This window comes from Galendromus occidentalis, unplaced genomic scaffold (genome assembly GCF_000255335.2).
Source record: "Galendromus occidentalis unplaced genomic scaffold, Mocc_1.1 scf7180000077475, whole genome shotgun sequence".
Classification (NCBI taxonomy): Eukaryota; Metazoa; Arthropoda; class Arachnida; order Mesostigmata; family Phytoseiidae; genus Galendromus; species Galendromus occidentalis.
In genome coordinates, this window is record NW_003805463.1 from 703,443 (window position 1) to 721,971 (window position 18,529).

At 50.1% G+C, this 18,529-nt stretch overlaps 4 protein-coding genes across 5 annotated transcripts; 1 reads left to right on the forward strand and 3 right to left on the reverse strand.

Annotated features, from left to right (window-relative positions):
* Positions 1-1,056: 1,056 nt before the first annotated feature.
* On the reverse strand, positions 1,057-3,596 carry LOC100905927 (protein SCAI). The gene is made up of 6 exons (XM_029111875.1): positions 3,234-3,596; positions 2,693-3,097; positions 2,157-2,569; positions 1,828-1,992; positions 1,411-1,656; positions 1,057-1,330 (listed from the first exon to the last, which is right to left on the reverse strand). The coding sequence occupies exons 1-6, from the start codon at positions 3,594-3,596 to the stop codon at positions 1,057-1,059; spliced, it is 1,866 nt and encodes a 621-aa protein (XP_028967708.1).
* Positions 3,597-6,078: 2,482 nt separating this feature from the next.
* LOC100905242 (transmembrane protein 203) lies at positions 6,079-7,545 on the reverse strand. The gene is made up of 5 exons (XM_003744797.2): positions 7,044-7,545; positions 6,829-6,960; positions 6,650-6,746; positions 6,393-6,503; positions 6,079-6,312 (listed from the first exon to the last, which is right to left on the reverse strand). The coding sequence occupies exons 1-5, from the start codon at positions 7,046-7,048 to the stop codon at positions 6,250-6,252; spliced, it is 408 nt and encodes a 135-aa protein (XP_003744845.1). The 5' UTR covers positions 7,049-7,545; the 3' UTR covers positions 6,079-6,249.
* Positions 7,546-8,317: 772 nt separating this feature from the next.
* Positions 8,318-12,109, forward strand: LOC100906075 (sorting nexin-24). Of its 2 annotated transcripts, XM_003744885.3 has the most exons (4): positions 8,318-8,524; positions 8,727-8,870; positions 8,969-9,056; positions 10,013-10,311. In XM_003744885.3, exons 1-4 carry the CDS (start codon positions 8,426-8,428, stop codon positions 10,144-10,146), a joined length of 465 nt encoding a protein of 154 aa, XP_003744933.1. In that variant the 5' UTR covers positions 8,318-8,425; the 3' UTR covers positions 10,147-10,311. The 2 variants fall into 2 exon arrangements, with proteins under 2 accessions (XP_003744933.1, XP_018495640.1); XM_018640124.1 differs by lacking the exon at positions 8,318-8,524 and having other exon boundaries at positions 8,810-8,870; positions 10,013-12,109.
* Positions 12,110-13,010: 901 nt separating this feature from the next.
* LOC100905392 (elongation of very long chain fatty acids protein 1) lies at positions 13,011-17,384 on the reverse strand. The gene is made up of 8 exons (XM_003744798.2): positions 17,338-17,384; positions 14,668-14,787; positions 14,430-14,545; positions 14,193-14,358; positions 13,946-14,026; positions 13,657-13,852; positions 13,476-13,561; positions 13,011-13,303 (listed from the first exon to the last, which is right to left on the reverse strand). The coding sequence occupies exons 1-8, from the start codon at positions 17,353-17,355 to the stop codon at positions 13,229-13,231; spliced, it is 858 nt and encodes a 285-aa protein (XP_003744846.1). The 5' UTR covers positions 17,356-17,384; the 3' UTR covers positions 13,011-13,228.
* Positions 17,385-18,529: the final 1,145 nt, after the last annotated feature.

Below are 18,529 nucleotides of genomic sequence, written 5' to 3' on the forward strand. Positions count from 1 at the left end.
GAGTTCCACAACCTGTCAGTGACCAAGGGTTTTCCTCCCCAGAAAAAAAACGGAAACGGAGGCACCCTCGAAGACTACTACTCTGCTCCACGATTTCTTCTGCAACAACACGGACCGAACGGCTCACCCTTGTAGTTCCCAGACGATGCCAGTGTCTCTCTTGCTGAATCGAGGAAACAAGGGTGCCGGCGTGAGGCTGAGCAAATTTACCCATACGCAGAGGCACGCAGATGTTCTGAGGAGTAGTGAGTTACCAAGAGTCACCCCGCAGGCTTCCGTCGTTCCTCGAATAATTATTGGGGCATGCTCTGGGAGAATACGGACTTGGACTGCTTCTTCGCGGATTTCTCCCTGCTCATCGGTAGTTCAGACTTCGTACCACTTCTCTACGGGTCGATATGTGACGCCGATCCCAGCTCTGACGAATATTGAATTGGAATATTCGTCTTGAAGGAACGGAATATCCAGTTTCCAAAATAGAGAACGTTTTCACTGTGCGTCGTGAGATTAAACACATCGAACCGGTAATAGGTGCGGCATTCATGTCTCCTGTCGTCCTTGGGAAAAGTAAAATATTCCGATCGAGGGGTCCACCTCAAGAATGATATCTAACACTCTTGATGCTCGACGGTAAATATTGCGACCTGCTATCTCTGCACCCCGCGACGCAGCTCCGTGTATCATGGTGCATGTGCGAAATAACAACCTTTGCTTTGAACCTTAAACATATATCTCGGAGCCGATGCTCAGCTCAACGGAGAACTGGTGCCCCGAGGCACCGGCTCCAATCGATGATCCTGATTGGCTCTAAGCTCGAATATTGTGAGAAGAACGTTCGTTGGATGCTTGCTGAACAAATCCGATGGAAAACAGGGATACGCATCAAAATTGCTCGCGCAGTCCGCCATATTACCCCAGAGTCGGGAGGCCCCTCCCCTCGAAATGAGCTATTGATTCCTGGGATTTCCGACGCTCGAACTCATCGCTGCGCTGGGAGCAGAGCCCGCGGTCGGAGCTCAGGGTCGTTCAACCCATCGCGAACATAACAGGCCTGTGTCAGTCTTGAACTATATCTTCACCGATGTCCGTGAAGAGAGAGCGCACATCAAGGACACCGGCGAGCTCGAGCACGCCCCTGCGCAGCGTCGGATGATCGAGTACTTCGCTTTCAGGAATGGGAGGGAAAGATCTTGGTAGATAGTTGCATCCAGGTATCTTGAAAAGTCGATGTAGCTTCAGGACACAGTAGCAGAAGATGAAACGCAGCATGAGAAGTCTCAAGAAGTCATCTCCATAAAGAGCAAGATATGCCTGATCGATCGATCGCGATCTGAAACGAAGAGAAACTCCTGATTCATGAGTTTCTTTGGAACATCATCCGAGAGGGGAAACGACCACACAATTTCTCACCTTATCAAAACCCTGGACGCCTCTCCCATGAACCTGTGCACATGAGCCTGGCCCTTTTCCCAAAGAGGAAGAGGTATGTCGACTATGTGACACACAAAACAAAAAGCTGACAAGGGACTATGGAGGAACAGCGTGAAGAGGTTTCCCTTGTGATGATGGTCGCGGAATACTGGGGGAACGTCCGCAGTTGACATGAGAACCACGAGAGGTTGCCCGAAGAGTCTTGCCATGTTCTCGAAAGCGTAACTGAAACGAGTGCCTCGTAGATAATTCGCTCTTATAGCAGCCCTGACTATCACAACGAGCATGTCCTCAGCGTTACCGTTCCGAAAACCCACGAATCTACGTATATATGATCGCAATCCGCCGGCGACCACCTCCACAAACGGAGAGTGAATGTTTGAGAGCAGAACTCACCTATTGTCCGAGTCGACTATTATGAAGAGGGGTTTCCGAGTGAAGGTGAATAGGTCTCCAGGATAAAGGCAGTTGTGTTCCTTCAGGACGAGGGCACGTTTCGATGCCGCTATCATGTCGACCGTGTCTCTTTTACTGCTGGTCGCCGCCCCGCCGTGTTCGAATCTGGATGAGAAAAATCTTCTGAGGTTAGGATAACCCATTCGAATCTCTCCCCCTCGTTGTGATTCGTTCCGGGAATTCGATCCTCGGCCGCTCGCCAACGACACTTTTCATCGAACAATCATCGATTATCGCTTATCGCCCTTCGGAAGAACGAGGAACCTCACCCATTGGGAATCGTGTCAGGCACTCGTCCACGGATGCGCATCTCGTTGCGCATGAGTTCATCACATTCGTCTTCGTCTTGTTTGAGTCCTAGACTTTGCGAAGGAGGTTGGGGGAAGGAGCCGTCCGCCGAAATATACAAGAGCATCACTCCGTTCGGCGGTAGTTCTTTGAAGCCCGATGCCAGAAACACGAGAAGTTGCGGCAGAGATGGTCTATAGAGCAGATATTTGTGGGGGTTGTCCTTTTTCCCTCCGTGGAATCTCGAATCCCCGTTTTCAGGGAATCCTCTATGAGCTCCGGGTGAAGTATCGTAGAGATCTCCCGGGAGAGCGGTAGCTTCCCCGCAGGTTGTTTCTCGTTCTAGGGTTTGCAACATCCTGAACATGTCGAGCGTCAATTCTGAGAACTTGACCTGGAAGGATAATTCGATGTTAAGGCCCCTAATCCAGTAGAGTCGCTTGAACGGGAGACGTTCATAAATCATCAGCTAGCCAGCGGAGCATGGTTATTTCCGAAGGAAAATAAATCGTCTCACCTGAGGGGGAGCCACCAATTGATCACAGCTGCTTCCAACTATGACGACTTCTTGCAGAGATAGAAATGGACCCATCATAGATGGGGATTTTTCGACGGGGGGACTATTTGCCACAGATAGCCTGTGGCTGATGACAACAGGAACCGAGTCTTGATCAAGGATATTGACCAAGTTGTCGGCTTCGATAAAGGACCTGATTTCTCCAAGGACTAAATTCCACTCCAGTTGGTCTTCAGGTTCGTAGGCCGTGGTGTAGTCATCTATCAAAGTCGCCAACTCGCGGACTAAATCCTTGACGAGTTTCACTTTTTTCAGTAAGAGGCAAACAACAATAAATCTCGCGTAATATCTGAGTTTCTTCACCATCAGATCGGATCGATGTGTGTAAGTCATTCCGGAATCCTCCTGCAAGACGTCAAGAATCGCAAATCACAAATCTATCGGACGACCATGGCAGAATAGGGGGCGGTGATCCTGAGTTCCCTAACTTCGGAAATATTCGGGGAGGACCACTAGACCATCGGAGCTCGCTGGGACTCACCTTAACCATCTTCGAATAATATCCACGTGCGCGAATGGCAGCATAGAACGAGTACGCTTCGCTGAGATAATTTGTATCGCTCGTCCGCAAATAGTAGTGATAGTATAGCTGGCCGATTTTCGAGGCGATCTCACCGATCTGCCACCTCTTGAGACCGTATTTAATATCTAGGAGCTGTCGGTGCTGCTGTTGAAATTTCCAGAGCCTCGTGTACACATCGAACGTGCGACCGAAGTACGCCTGCCATTGCTTGTGCCCGTATTGAGGGAGGTCCCTAAGCCCGTTGAATAGCTGCTTGCTCTTGTCAAGCAAGTGAACGAATTCGGACACAATCTTCCTTTCTTGTTCTTCTATGTCACTCATCACGGCCATTGTCGTATAAGTTTACCTTCGTACGAACAACATCGGTCACTCTCGCCTAGAAAGAGCTCAACAACTCTGATGCGACTCTACGCCGGAGTCTCCTCCCGTCGCAGCATTGATTTCACCGAATCAACAATTTTATTTATGAAGATTTAGTCCGCAAGTCGGCTCCCGGCGAGGAACTGTCTTATTGGAGCCCCGATTCCTGCTCCGATACCCTCCGGATTGCGCTAACTCCTCGACAGACCGATCGCCTTGATTTTGCCGAACACCACCAAGCTCTCTAGAACTCCGAAGATATTCCTAAATCACATCACAATTTAAATAATCACTGGCTTGCTCCGGGAGCTAAGACACCGTCTCACTGGGGATACGAGGATCCGAAAACCACCCTCGAGATGCGAATGTCCTACGGAGGAGCGAAAAAGAGGGAGGACTCTATTCGAAGTCTGAGTCATGCGATTCGAGCTCAGCGCCGGGCTGCTCTCGCCCCCTTCAACTCCAATGAGAATCGTCGCTCAGGAAAGACTCTTCCCGATGACACCTATTCTCGAAGAGGTGATGTCGCTAGGGGGAGCGAAAACGAAAGCTGTAGGCTCCAATAGGAATCGACTCTTCCCCTTGTTCCTCGATTGCAGATCCTGTGATTCGGATACCGATTGATGTGGTTCCTCATACGGTCTCAAGGAGCATGCGGTCTGGCCACGTTTTAGGAGCGGAAGCCTCCTCCGAGGACCGTTCGGCACTCAAATCGGGATCCCGCGTAAAATCCCGTATAGAGTTCGCTGATCCGCCTCCAACAGAGAGAGATGAGCGCCGCGATCTCCGTCATTCAGAGGGAGCCAAGTTGGTTCATTCGCGGTTTCTCACTTTGTTTTGTGCAGGAGAGTTGTAGTATCGTCGGCCGCGGAGCTGAATTATTTGTGTCTTCAGAAGATTGGTCCGGACTCAGACGCACGGCGATGGAGGGATCATATTGAAGTACACGCGGGAGCTTCTCAGCTTGCCGTCGGATTAGGCCTTCTGGCCCTTAAAGCCCTTGATGATGGGTGTCGCGCGCTTTCACCGCAGGCTCATGATCGACTCCCTCGAGCTCGAATGTAGAAACCTCCACAGAATAAATACTACTTTGTCTCATTGATGGTTGGACTCAGCGCATTAATTGTGTTCAGGTAACATACTCCAGGGGTTTGACATGCTCCGAAGGACCCGGGGCTCGTGACGACAATGGGGAATCCTAATTCCCGTATCAGATAAACCTCTCATTCATCGCATTGGGAAATGTCCATGTCCCGGTGGAATGGGTAGATCGTATATATTCTCTCAGCTACCGGGTTATCCTGCGGGTCGATCGGGAAATGGACGGGCGTACTCTATCGGTCATCCTTCGAGGCCATCGAGGGGTACACGGAAAAGCCCGCCCACCATCAGAATAGATACGGAACATCCTCCGGAGTCCACGGAACTCCAAATTGAAACGCAGTAACCAGCTTAAGTATGCGGCAACTAGCTTAAAAATGCGTTGACCAGATCAGCGATTGCGGAGAGCAACCGACGGGACTAGCGTTTTATGATGGAATGCCGATGAACTCCTCTGAAACTTGTCGAGAGCTGCGTCCGCAAGTCTTCTGCGGGACTTCCCTGAGCCATCCCCTCGGATTCCGCATTCAGGGTCTCAGCGTGAATCTAGTACGATTCGGCCTCAGAGAGTAATGGTACGAACCGTTCTCAGACCGGGATGTTCGTCATTCCGGTCTCGGATGTACGTCGTACAGTGGAACCTCATTGCAAGGAAAACCGTTACAGTGAATTTTAGACACATTTAAAAACCCATCCGTTGGCGGGTTCGCCACAGAGATCATCTTGACTATGTCTCGTTGGGGCGAATTTTGATGCTAAGGGGTTTCGCCGGTCCCCCGAGGTTCCTTGTAACCATATCTTAGTGTCGGTGTTCTGAACTGAGAGTAGTATAACCGGACGACTTCGATAACTCCCAAGTCCGTCGCGTCCCCTGTCGTCTCTAGATGGTTTGACGAATTACCGGCAAAAGGGTCGCTAGAATTGGAAAGTGAGTTTCAGGTCATGAAGTCCCCCGATTCAGATCCAACATCGAAATGAATACCGCGATCGGTTCCTGCATTCCGAAGTATAGCGAAGAGACGCGTTTGGCGAAGGCACATTGAGGCCATCTCTCTTCATTCCGCCCCGCTACGTCAGGACCTCGGCAGCGCATTCGGATGTGAATAGAGGGAAACTCGCATCCATCGTTGATTCGCTCGATCTTCGGATCCCGGGCTGCATGAAGCGATGAGGGACTTCCCTTCTGATTGTGTCGCTCCTCATGACTCATGGCTTAACTTCATGTGAGTCTTGAAAGTTGATGGAATCGGAGAAAATTCCAGCTCCGTCAGAAGGAGAGAGTGTGCGGCTTGAGACGGAAAGCGGCTCGAGGTTGGAAAGGAAAATGAGGATGGTATCAACGTTCCCCGTGGATCTTTGATTTTATTGCAAGGATATCCATGATTTTGATGGGAAACCGTATGACGATAGCTAATCTCCATCCTAGCTGCGGCTCGGTGTGAATATACAGCCAGAACTCGAGCCGTTTCGAGGTGCCGCACGGGTGCCAGATCCGCCGTCAGATCTCGCAATACTATCGCATCTGACACGCTCGGATCATAAGGATTACAAGTATCCCATAAAGAGGAGTGAAAACCTGGAAATTCATCGGAATATTTAGAAATCATCGGTCTCGATTCCGCGCAGCACTACCCGCTAAAATTGAATCTGGAGTACCTCGGAGTAAGTCAGCTGTTTGTGAGAATCGTATTTTGAGCAGAGCAGCTGTTTCAAAGCGAGGAGCGCGAGCAGCTGGAAGAAACTCCAGAGCGCGCGGATGGCCGCAATCTGCGAAAGATAGACGGCTCAGTGACGTTCAACCATTGGAAAGAGTGCCGTTTGACAGAGAACTCGAGGACGAAAGGATCCTGAGCTACAGTTATCCTCAAACTGTTTGGGGAATGCCCGAGGGATCTCCCCACACAATCACCAACCTTGCATTGGCCGACGAAACACAGCCGTATGAAAACAATCAATGCGAAGTAGCATAGCATTCCATCCGCAACGAAATACACAGCGAAGAGACTCCACCTGTTGGGAATCATCAATAACTGAGGAACATAGATCACATCACGAGTTACTACAAACCTCATCGATGATTCCTATCGCTTACCAGGACGGGTTGATGATTCCATCTAATTTAAGGGCAGCCAAGAACGAGAAGATCAAAGTCGCTGACATCAACAGGGACAGTTCAACTGGGGTGAAATTGATCCATCGACAGAGTTCTCCCAGCTCCAGAAGCCTGAAAGCAGATGCTTTCGTATACGAGGGACTCCCGAGGGTAGGGTCAGAGCGCGAATATGAGGCCGTCTTCCGAAAACTCACCTCATCTTCACAGCTCGCGAGCTCTCCTATGACGATGTTATTCAACGTTTTCTCAAGCTTTCGATTTCTCTGCGAGGATGCCGCGATCCCATTCCGTGATTGGCTTTCTTCCTGTTCATGCGGAGTCGGGTCTGCTCCTCCGCGAGAGCTGAGTTTCCCCACCAGCTATTCTGCAACCCGCAAACCTTCACACAAGTTTCAGAGTCATTTCTCCCTCCATTTCCCTCCGTTTCATCTGCAGACGCCGTCGATATCACAGAGCTTATTGATCACACGCAAGCCACCAAGTCTTCTGCTTTCGTCTCGGCGTGAGCTTGATTGGGAAAATGAGAAGACACAGCCCGATTCCGCGGGGAACTCCTCGGTCCTGTCTTGCTCAAGACTCCCGGCTGACAAGCAGGAGACATTGTTTGTTACGGAACGCCGATCCGAGCCCGCCATTTTTCAAAAAAGGCGACATCGAATGCGTGAGTCTCGATTCTCGCCGTGCCTCGTCCCGGGACGGCACAGGAATGTGAAGGAGGGCACCTGTACCCGGAGGAAAGATCTTCCTAGCAGCGAACGGAATTTTTCCGCTGATGTCCGCGAAAATGGTGCGCGCCCTCTGCGGTAGGAGGTCTTATGGAAATGTCCATGGGCCTGTATCGTCGGATCACGCGCCTTTTTTATGATGGCGATCTCCGGAGCTCGTCTCAGGCATCATCTTAGCTGAGCGGATCAGTGGCGCAAGGTTCTTCACATTGGAGACTTGAGGAACTTATGCCACCGTTGAGACCGTCGCAGAGACGCCTTCCCATCCGGTGGCCTCCTCGCGCACCCACGGAGACCGGGAACGGGTTCCTGGGATCGAGACAAAACCCGGAACTGCCGGTTCCGGGGCTGATCTGAGCTGCTGCGAATCTGACACCAGATCGATAAGTAGCTCCGCAAAACGTGGATGGTCAGCCACCACTCGTCCACCAGGTCGAAGAAGGGAAACTTGGGTCGGTTGAGGGACCGCTTGATCGCACTTTGGTATTCCTTCGGTAAGAATCATCCACATCATTGAATCCACTCTCCCGTTCGCAGATTCCACTTTTGTTCGATTCAGCCTCTCTGACCTCCGTGCGCGGTTTTCTCGTGGAATTCACATCGGTTAACCCGCGCGGCACTCCTGCCTCACGAAAGATCTTCGGCGCTCAGCCGTATCAGACGGATTTCACTTCTGGAGATTGGAGATATCATGCTTTCGGCTGCTACTGTTTACCAACTGTCAAAGTGATGCTTGCTTCTTTGCTTGTGTCGATGAGGAGCAGAGTGTAGAGTGACAAAAGAGAGAGCTACCTGTGTCGACTCGTCGAACTGCCTGTCGGACTGTCGGCCCATCCGATTAGAGCAGCAATATGAAAATTCTGATACCTTCCACCCGCACAGTGGAACACAACAGTAACAAATACGTTTTGTATACTGTTCAAGTGGTCGACAACTACATCTCGTTGAAGGTAAATCGGAGTCGGGCGTTCAGACCATGTTTTACTTCTCCGACGAGTGGGAACAGGAACAATGGAGCACTGCGACTTCCTGCGTCCCGCTCCGTGGAGCTTTTATCATTCCTGGAGGAAGCGAGTCTCATGATCGTCCGCCGTAAAATTCAGCGCCTCTAGTTCGGTGGGAACTCACTCAAGTGATATTGTTTTCCAACAGTTCGAGCGGCGGTACAGTGACTTCCACTCTCTGAATAAAACGTTACGACGCCTTTATCCCAATTTGGAGCTGCCGGAATTTCCACCGAAGAAGATTCGGAACCTCAACGACAGGGTGACCCAAGAGCGGAAGGTTTTACTGGAGGTTTGTTGGCCGATCTCGATATTCGGAGATTCGAACGCGGGAATGCCTCGCTCCAAATCCAAAAAGTTGTGAGAGAACATGACAGATTCCTCCCACAGGCCTACCTTCAATCTGCGGTCGATCAATTATGTTACGACCTACCCGGCTGTCTCCAAGACTTCTTGGATTTGGATAAGAGTACGATTGGTGAGTCAAGCTTTGAATTTCTGCTTCGGAGAATCGATGATCCCGTGATTCCGTGATGGGACAATAGCATCCATGGTCACATCACGCCACGCTGCCTTCCGTCGTGGAGGAACATCCACGAGCCCAGTGGTCTCGATGGATTTTGGTCAGGCAACATCATTCATCCTTGTTTTCGATGGCAGCCTCGCCTCGCATGTATCATTCGCACTGAAATTCTACATCGAAGAAAACACCCGCGAAACGATGCGAGGAATACTGGTCCCAATTCCACACGATCTCTCGTCGGCGATTCTCCAAACTCAAAGTCTGTGCTGAGAGACTCTCAAGACGGACCGATTTCCGAGCCTACAGTCAAGATTGAGAGACTTCGTTGTATGAGGGGCAGACTGTATACCCGTGACTGGTAGCTGACGGCTGTGACTGTCGCTTCATGAATATCAATTGAAATGTGCTCCATGAGTACTCTATGAATCGCGGAACCGGGCGCATGGAAATCGCGCATTTCTCTACGGAAGCCATGACAGAGCATACTTGCTCCGAGTCCCAGCCCTTCTGGTTGTCTCCCCGGTATGAGAATCCCGGCAGGATACACATGGGTATCAGAATCTCCGAGAGAGCTTCTTTTCAACATTTCTCAGCTCGTTACCCATCATGGCTCCGTTGTTTGGACTTCGGGTGGCCTTTGCCACCCAAATGTAGCGTGATGGGGAGCTTGTAAGCTTACAGGGGAGGCAACGAGTCCATCAGCGGCCGTTCCAATGAATCAGGATGGCCTCTTCTAAAAATAAACGGCACTCTCAGCATTCTCTTCTATATTCACTATTCATGAAGAAAGGCTTTAATGTCAGGGAGTTACCGAAGCGCAACCTCATTTCACCGAAGTAGCAGTAGCTTGCTTAGGACCCCCGCGAGGCGAATCAACGATTTCCTTGAAAACCGATGTCAAATTATTCCAGGTCTCTTGAACGATGAAGATATCTCATCGGACCATCAGCCGATCCTGAGCTTCGTAGAGGAGCCTTTCAAACTATCAGAGTCGCCCACACTACCAAATACGATAGTGGATGCGACGCTGGATGCAATATACTAGCAAATAAGGTCCCTGCTGTGAATTGGAATCGCATTTATAGAATTCAGAAACTGAACACCGAGATGGTCCGACCGGAGCGTGAGTGACTATCTCACCGCGGTGTCTCGCAGGGGATCCATCAGTATTTTTCGAAAAGATTCTCGCTTTCAAGATGTCTTTCATGATATTGCTTACACTGTGCATGGGCAATCCCGCTTCGGCTGGATCCTCTGCCATATGCGGGAAGGGTCCAATCAGGGATTTCAATGACTTCGGCACAACGTACACTGATAATCATTGCGTATTACACGACGTATGTTGGCATCATAATGGAATTCTATTCAACCTCAGCGACAGTCGGAATGCCGGACCTTGGCCGGTGCTGGTGTCGGGCTCCTCGGTACCGGACCATGACGGTATGATTGTAGATATCACACCGGTTCAGAAACAAACCCTAAGGATAATTCTAGCTTCTTCTAATATTGTGTTCACCGAGAGCGCTGTTTTACTGCGGAGCTTCCTTCCCGACAATCTCTTTCATGTGTTACATGATGATATTTTGCCCACATTCGCAATGAAAGAGAGCTTACCTAGGCTCAACTTGACCCTATTTTTAACCAAGAGCGATATCGACCGCTTCGATGATTACTATTCGCTCCTTCACCTGCCCATAGTATATGCGAAACGCGGAGAGATCAGATGCTTTCGTCGATTATTTGTGGGTTTGCCGAAGACCACGCTCTGGTACCAATACGGTTTCAGATCCCCTCAGTGTATCCTTGGAGGTTCTGATGTCTCTATTATTCAGAAATTTGCTGCCGAATCAGCTCTCCAAGAGAGTAAACTTTATATCCTGCGCAGATGCACAATTTTAATTCGCCGATCGAACAGGCGCATTCTGAATCTGCGGGAAATCGGAAATTTTCTCGAGACGGAGTTTGATTGTTCTGTAGAGATGCTTTCGCTTGAGGAAGGATTGGCGAACTTGCGATATAAGTTGTCGCTCACAGATATATTAATTTCTATGCACGGTGCTGAGCTATCCTTGAGTTTCTTTGTACCAGCAAATGCCATCGTCATCGAACTGTTCCCGTACGCCATCAACTCAGCGAACTACACCCCCTACAAGAAGCTCTGTGAGCTCCTCGATTTGATATACGAGCCTTGGGAGAATAGGGTTGAGGCAAATACCATGGCTTACCCGGAAAAATGGTTGTCAGCTCTGTCTTCGGAAGAGCAGCTAGAAATCAGGAAAGCGAAAATTGTGAAAGAGCATCTCTGCTGCACCAATCCCGCTTGGCTCTATCGAATATATCAAGATACTAAGGTAGACGTGGATTCTCTGCACAAGATCCTGCAGAGAGCGATTGCCCGACGGAACTTGCGACTGAGATGCCGCAGCGATAATTTTGCTGAGATGCTGGAAGTCCACCGTGCCCGTATTCAAGACCGAATGGAGAGCTCATCAACAGAAAACTGGAGGTCTTTCTGGACATTCTTAACTCGTACGGAACCGAAATGTGGTCCGACTTTTCATCTGGGACGGGTGCGCGATATACGTTGCGTCCGGAGCGCAGGAGACGCGAGAGTTGTGACCTGGAGGGCGCCAATCAATCAGGTAGATGACCTGGACATCGAAAACTCATATTTTGAAGTCGTATCGAGATGCGGATCCGAAGTCCTCATGACACGTACAAGACAGACAAGCTTTACTAGCTCACCCTGCAACGAATCCATGGATGTATGGGTACAAGCACACGGTGGCATCAAAGCCATGTACCCGGTCACCTGCTGACGAGGATGAGCATATCCACTTCTTTAGTGACTCAGATCCTCTGCCTCATATCATCCTGCGAGACCAAAACCTGTGTTATGTAAAGAGAATACCTCCTACATATTTAAGCATTACTATATTTTGTGCTTTCCTCCTCCTTGACCTTCACGAGCATGGATTTAAATTATGAAGCAGCCAGATGAATCTGTATATAGCTTTTGGTTGCAGCATCAATAAAATCAATAATTCCTGATCCCCCGCTGCTCAGAATTCTCGTATTTTCCATAGAATTTCAGCAAGACGATTTCCGAGGCAAGGGTAAGCGCTCTCAATCGGTGCCATTCATCGAACACTACATCTCATGAGATCAATGTGCGGGAAACGGGGCAACATTTGGGACGAAGGGGTGAGGCTTCGGATACTGGAGCACGGGCGTGTGATTCAGCGAAAAAACGTGGAAGGAGCTCTGGATTTTTTCGAGGCAAAATCTTCAAGCCCGCATAGGAGGTCATGATGTAGGCCAGGAGCTCGCTCCGTGGCGGATCAATTCTTCCCAGTCGTGCGATTGGACGCATGATGAGATCTCGGGAGATCAGAATCGCGAGGCAATTTGAACCTCCCGGGAGGAGCCGCTAGCGATCCGTCGAGCCTCTCTCGATTCTACCCTCTGTCTGCTGCGTGAGAACAGCGTGAGAGAACATATGGATTGCAAAAGCATTCTACGGTGCCGGGATCATTCCCGGTCCTCTAGAATTGGTCCAGTAGACCAAGAACGACCGAGGGACTTTCTCGGTAGAACAATCTACATAGTTCTACAATTTTATCGAGCCTCAGCTCCCTCTCAACAGGGAGACTAATTTTTCCAACCATCAGATCCTAGCGGACAAAAGGACTTTCGATTGCCGCGATCGATCTTGCTTTCGGAGAAGAAGACGGTGGGACCTTGATGCCGGAAACGGGGGCGACGTCGGCCAGGCACCTTTTTGATCCTTCGGACTTCTCAGTTTCGAGCATGATCTCTATATTCCGAGCTCGGCTGATTCCACTGTCCGCGATAGCGCTTATAATCATGGACAATTCCTCACAGGTGCAACGAGGAGGCTACGGACACAATAAAATCCCAGCAGAACGCGAATTTTATTCATTTCTCACAGTGAAAGAACGCGTCCGCGTCTAATACTTCATCTTGAGTCACCGTTCGTGGATGACCGACTTCACCTTGCTCAATATTAGCATGAATATTGGAGAGAAGCTTTTCCGCGCAAGTCGTGGTCTTCCGAAGATGGTGATGTGTTCCTTGAAGGAATTTCTGCACGATCTCCCGATCTTTCAAGCCCTCTTAGCCTCCTTGAGACGATCATATGATGTTCCGCTCGATTTCGATTGAATTTCCGGAGTGGGGTTCTGTGGAGAAAAATCCATGAGCTTCTCGGAAAGGTCTTCGAACGGCCTAGGGAGCGCGCTCTCTCTCGCCCGACTCGGCCGGAGCTGCTTCCACAGGATAAGGTATCAAGTTCAACGTGAAGCAACTCTGAAGAAGGCATCAGCGTCATAGGTGGATCTGATATGTACTCACATGCTTCACGATGTAGGATTTCAGGTAGAAGTTGATGAAAAGGACCAGTCCCAATGTACCTTGCGCGAATGCCCAGACGAGTAAGCCTGCGGAGCGCAGAATCGACGAGATCGCTCATGAGGCTCCTCATTTTTCCCGCAATGAAATACTGATACGATGCCATAAATGCGAGATCAATCACCTCTAGGATAGCCGCAGTCGTAGAATATGGGGATCATGATGTGGAAAAGCAGACCCACAAACTGACCGATCTGAATCCTTGTTATATATCGTTTCCACCACAGATAGGGCTTCACCGAAGGTCCGCAGGCGGCCAGGAAGTAGTAGGTGTACATGAGGACATGCACGGCCGAGTTCACAATGATTCCCAGGACAACCTGATCGCGGAGTCAGTTTTTTTTTGCTAGTACACCACGCCCATGCTTTCGTGTAACCTATCTACGGCAGCATCATCGGAGGAGAAGCCTCACCTGACCATCACATCCGACAGAAACGAAGAGCCAGCCTGACCAAGCGACCAGCGCGTGGTGCGAGCAGTGGAGTGCCGTTATCTTAAATCAAACGAGTCGCATAGAAGTTCAACCTCCGGCCACCATTCGACTCTCACTCTGATTTCCGGGTAGCTTCGAATCTCCGTGGACCATCCAACGTCCGAGGTGGATTCGTGCGAACGTTTCACTCTGGACGCTCATGCCGAGCAATAAATTATGAATGTACCTGATTGAATTTCTTTCGCATGACGAAGAAAATTGTATCCAATAGATCAAGAACTCGGATGATGCAGTAGTAGTAACCGAGTTTCACGAGCATGATTGAGTTCTCGTCCCGCGAGTGATCCATCTTCTGGCAGAACAGAGAATATCCGCCACCGAAGTAGCTGTATCTGTGATTCGAAAGCCGAGTGAGTGTCGTTCCAGAGGAGTTCGAGATTCAAATAGGAGTTCCGAAACTGACCTAGAGAATTGGATCGTGAAGAACAAGTTGATGAAAATGTTCGCGAAATTGTATGCTTTGATGATCGTCGTGATCTCGAAAGCTGGTCTGTCCGCCATCAATTTCGGACCGAGAATCTAAAAGAGTCAACGCTTCCATATTTCCTCTTTGCATTATTCGAGCTGCATGAGAGAACGTCACAGAGAATCCGAGAGATTCTTCGGTCTTTAAGTCCGTCTGTGAAATCATATGACGCAACCTTGACAAAGTAGAGATAAGCGATGACTAATCCTGTCATGAACCAGAAGTTCCCTACAAAGGGATATCCCTCGAGTCGCGGATCTAAGGTTGGGAAAACTGTCCATGGCCAATGCAGTTCCTGGAAGGTGAAAACGAATGAGTTGTACCCGGGAGCTCCCGACAATCTTTGAGTAGTAGAAGAAACGAAGACTCAAGAGTCATCGGCCTGAGTGGCGGATCGTATGCAGATGAAATATGCAAGAAGAGGTTTGTTGAAAGGTCATTAGTTCTTCAAGTGAAGCATCCTGTCCCGGATATCTCCCGCGGTGATCCTCAAATTTCATGCGATGACAAACTCGGCTCGTATATATATATTCAGTGAACTCTGCTCTGTTGGACCACCGGATAATCGTACCCTCCGCTTGCTCGGACCGGAACCCGGATGCCCGAATGAGGTTTCCTAGTCAAAATCACTCCGGTCAGTCGGACCAACCGCTCACTGGGACCAAGATGAGATGATCCCGGGGTGGTCCCATTGAGCAGAGTCCGCTGTACCCAAGTTCTTGGTGTCGATAATCCCAACCTTCATAGCGCCCAGAGCACCTCGCGGGAAACTCCCGGACGGATCATTTGGTTGTCATCGCGAGACGGGCAGTATTCTCTAGTCCTCAAAGGGCTCCCATTTGAAGCATCGAATATCTTGACTTTGCGATTCCGTGGGAGAACAGAATCACAATTATTCAAAGAGTCAGAATCGCGATCCTAGAGAACAGAATCGAAACTCAGGAGATTATCATGTCATGCGTCTGCGTCGCGTCGCGGTCTACTTTTCCGAAGAGTATTCCATTTAAAGCGGCTAAGCTGATTGAGACCGAAGGACACACGGTCCAGAGAATAATTGGAACCCCGGAGACCCTTCAGGAAATTCCCGGTGACAATTCACGAGCTCATCATCTACTGGCTCTGGCTCGGGATCTCCTACACTTGTTGACCTATGGAGCGGAGTGACTCCACGACAATGATATACACATGTCAGGATGTTCCCATCGAAATTATCTCGGTACCTCCTCTCCGAACTATCCCATAATCCAGAATCCGAACTTATCCCCGGAACTTTCCTGGGTTCATGGAGATTCTCACATCTAGAGAAACTTTTCTTCTCGGGAACTCTAACAGGTCGCCCGCAAACTGCTCGAGTTTCCATCGTTGCAAAAACGAATGTCATTATTCATTAGTTGAACTCAGGAACAGAGTATAGTACGGCCTTTTTGGTAAGTAAATTCAGCTAGTTTACTAGAAGATTGTTCCGGACTGGCAATCGGTAGCATGGTATCTCGAGCATGAGTCTCCACAATACCTACAAAGACACTCAGCTCCATCGACATCATGGAACCTGTGTCCGTGCAGAGCAGATGATGATATCCATGAACCAAATATCTAGTGATCACATGCCATCTGAAGCGGACTCCGCCCAGAGTTGCCGCTTTCTGAAGGTTTCTTCATGTTCCAGCTCGCTTAGAGCGTCGTTGACTTTCCTACTCCATTCCTGGAGCACTTGAATGAAGGGAGGCGTCTGTTCTGCTCGAATTATTTCTCTGATTTCGTTTATCATGAGTAAACTCCCCGTCAAAGCGTAGCAAAAACGAATGTCGGATTCGATTTTTGAGGAAACGGTGGAGCGCATCTCGGCGTCCAAGTCCCTGCACCGCACGTCTGTACAGTATCCCGCGGGGAAACCGAAGGGAGGCGTAGAAAAACTTCCCAAGCGCTGGATCCGCTCATACGCTCACAGAGCTCTCTGAGGAGGCTCTGCGGCGGATGAGTCGGATGAAGATACGGAACCTTGTATGAGATTGTTCACAGGAGATCGCCCGATGACCGATAACCTGTCGATTCGAAGAAGTCCGAAATGGGGGATTTCCAGACATTCCATCCCAGGGGTACACATTCTGAGGGTTCCGTCTCATCATGCAAAGAACGAGGCCCCCTCGTAGGCAAAGAACTCTGCGAGAGGGTACGGGAGTCTCGGACGCCGATTGCTCGGAGGGAAACCGCCGCGCATATGCTGGTATTGTGCAACATTTTTTTCGATAGTCGTTGGCTGCTGAAATGAGTGTTACAGCGGTGCAAAGAAGTGCCTTGAACTTACTCCAAAGAAGCTTGAAGTGAGGAATCAAAGGACCCTCCCATGACACATCGAGGTGATTCTCAGTGAGATCCTCTCAATGATCTCCATCTATCGGCTCCGAGGCAGCGGCGCCCCCGCATGGATGTTACGAGTTACGAATAGTATCTGTTTCCCCGCTGAGACCATCGAGGATCAAGGAACTATGGGACTTTCGAGATAGCTTGCGAAGCAGTTTGGAAGGACGAGTGACTCAATCAGGTCGATCCAGATGGGGTTCCCTGAGTTTCTCATGTAGCGAACGCTACAACCTCGAGCGACGCTGCATTTTGATCTGCCGCGGAATTCCTTCAAAACTCGACGCATGGTATCGACAAACGCTGAAAATCCCACTGGAGCTCTCGGCCACAGTCATAAGCGACTGAGTCCGAATTCGGCGGGGCGAATTCTGCCAGTGGCGCTCTTGACCTTGAATCACTGCCGAGTCTATCAGCATCGTCGGAGGAGAGGCAACTCTCCAAGGAGCACACGGATTATCGTCGAGCGGCAGTAATTCGAACCTACCTCCAATTCTGTAGTCATATTTACTCCGAGAGAACTGAGGCACAGTACGGAATGTCGGGAATAATCTAAGAACCCACAATATGCTTCGATAAGGCCACCGAACGAACGGTTCGGGCTCCGGGGGAAGGTGAAGCGTTTCACTTTCGCTTTCAGCAGCGACGTCAGCCGTCGGACGCTTGGAAGACGGTGCGGCGCTTGACGATGTCTGGGGGGAACTTTCAGAAGCCGAAGTTATTTAATCCATCCTCGGCTCGAGTTATGGGCATGATCGAGGAACCATTCCCCATCCCTCCCACACGGGGGCTGGTTCTCCCGCTATTGATATGAGAGCGGCCAGGATAGCAGCTCAGGGGAGCTCCGGAGTGATCGAATCGGGAAAGGCCTCATTTCAGAGTTCCAATCGTCTACCGACGGTGGACAAGAGCTACTTGCATACGAATCTCCATCACACCGAAGGGACTACCGCCTCCGTCTCAGGTTATCGACCAAGAACTCAAGTGCCGGAAACGCCATCTACGAATTCGCTGGCTTCGGTTGTTTTCCGTTCGGTTACATAACGGTCGATGGAGAGGGCAGCCGCGGCTCGGATGAAATCACTTGCAGAAGGGTTCCGCTCCGTTCAGTGTTCGCTCCGTCAACTTGACCTTCACCGCGAGCGATTTTGAGCCCGATGGATCGATCCTGCGAAAGTACGCGCCTGGGGAAAAGATTAGTCTGTGACATTGAATCGATGACCGACATAGCGAAGCGAAGCAGATGTAACCAGCAGACAGACAGAATCTCTTCGGCAGCCCGAATGAAGCAGTGGTTCATCGATTGCCTAACTCATTCCGGATTTTGAAGCTGGAAAAATGTGAAAGTCCAGTAAATGTTCCGCTCGAAAACCCATCCACGTAGACAGGAGCGTTCCCAGGGTTTTTTTTGGGGGGGCCAGACTAGGTTTTCGGGGAGCCAGAGATCCAAAATGATGAGGTACCCTGTACTCCTGCATTACGCAAAAAGAATTTTGGGGGGGGGCATCGGCCCCCTTGCCCCCCCCCCTGGGTACGCCACTGGGAGCGATACGTCCCTCGGCGCAATTGACAATCGATGCCCACGCAATGGGATAGAAACCAATGGATAGGCGAGAAAACCATTGAGGACGCCCGAGGGTTCACGACATTCTCTGCGAGCAGACCTGAATCGAGCTCTG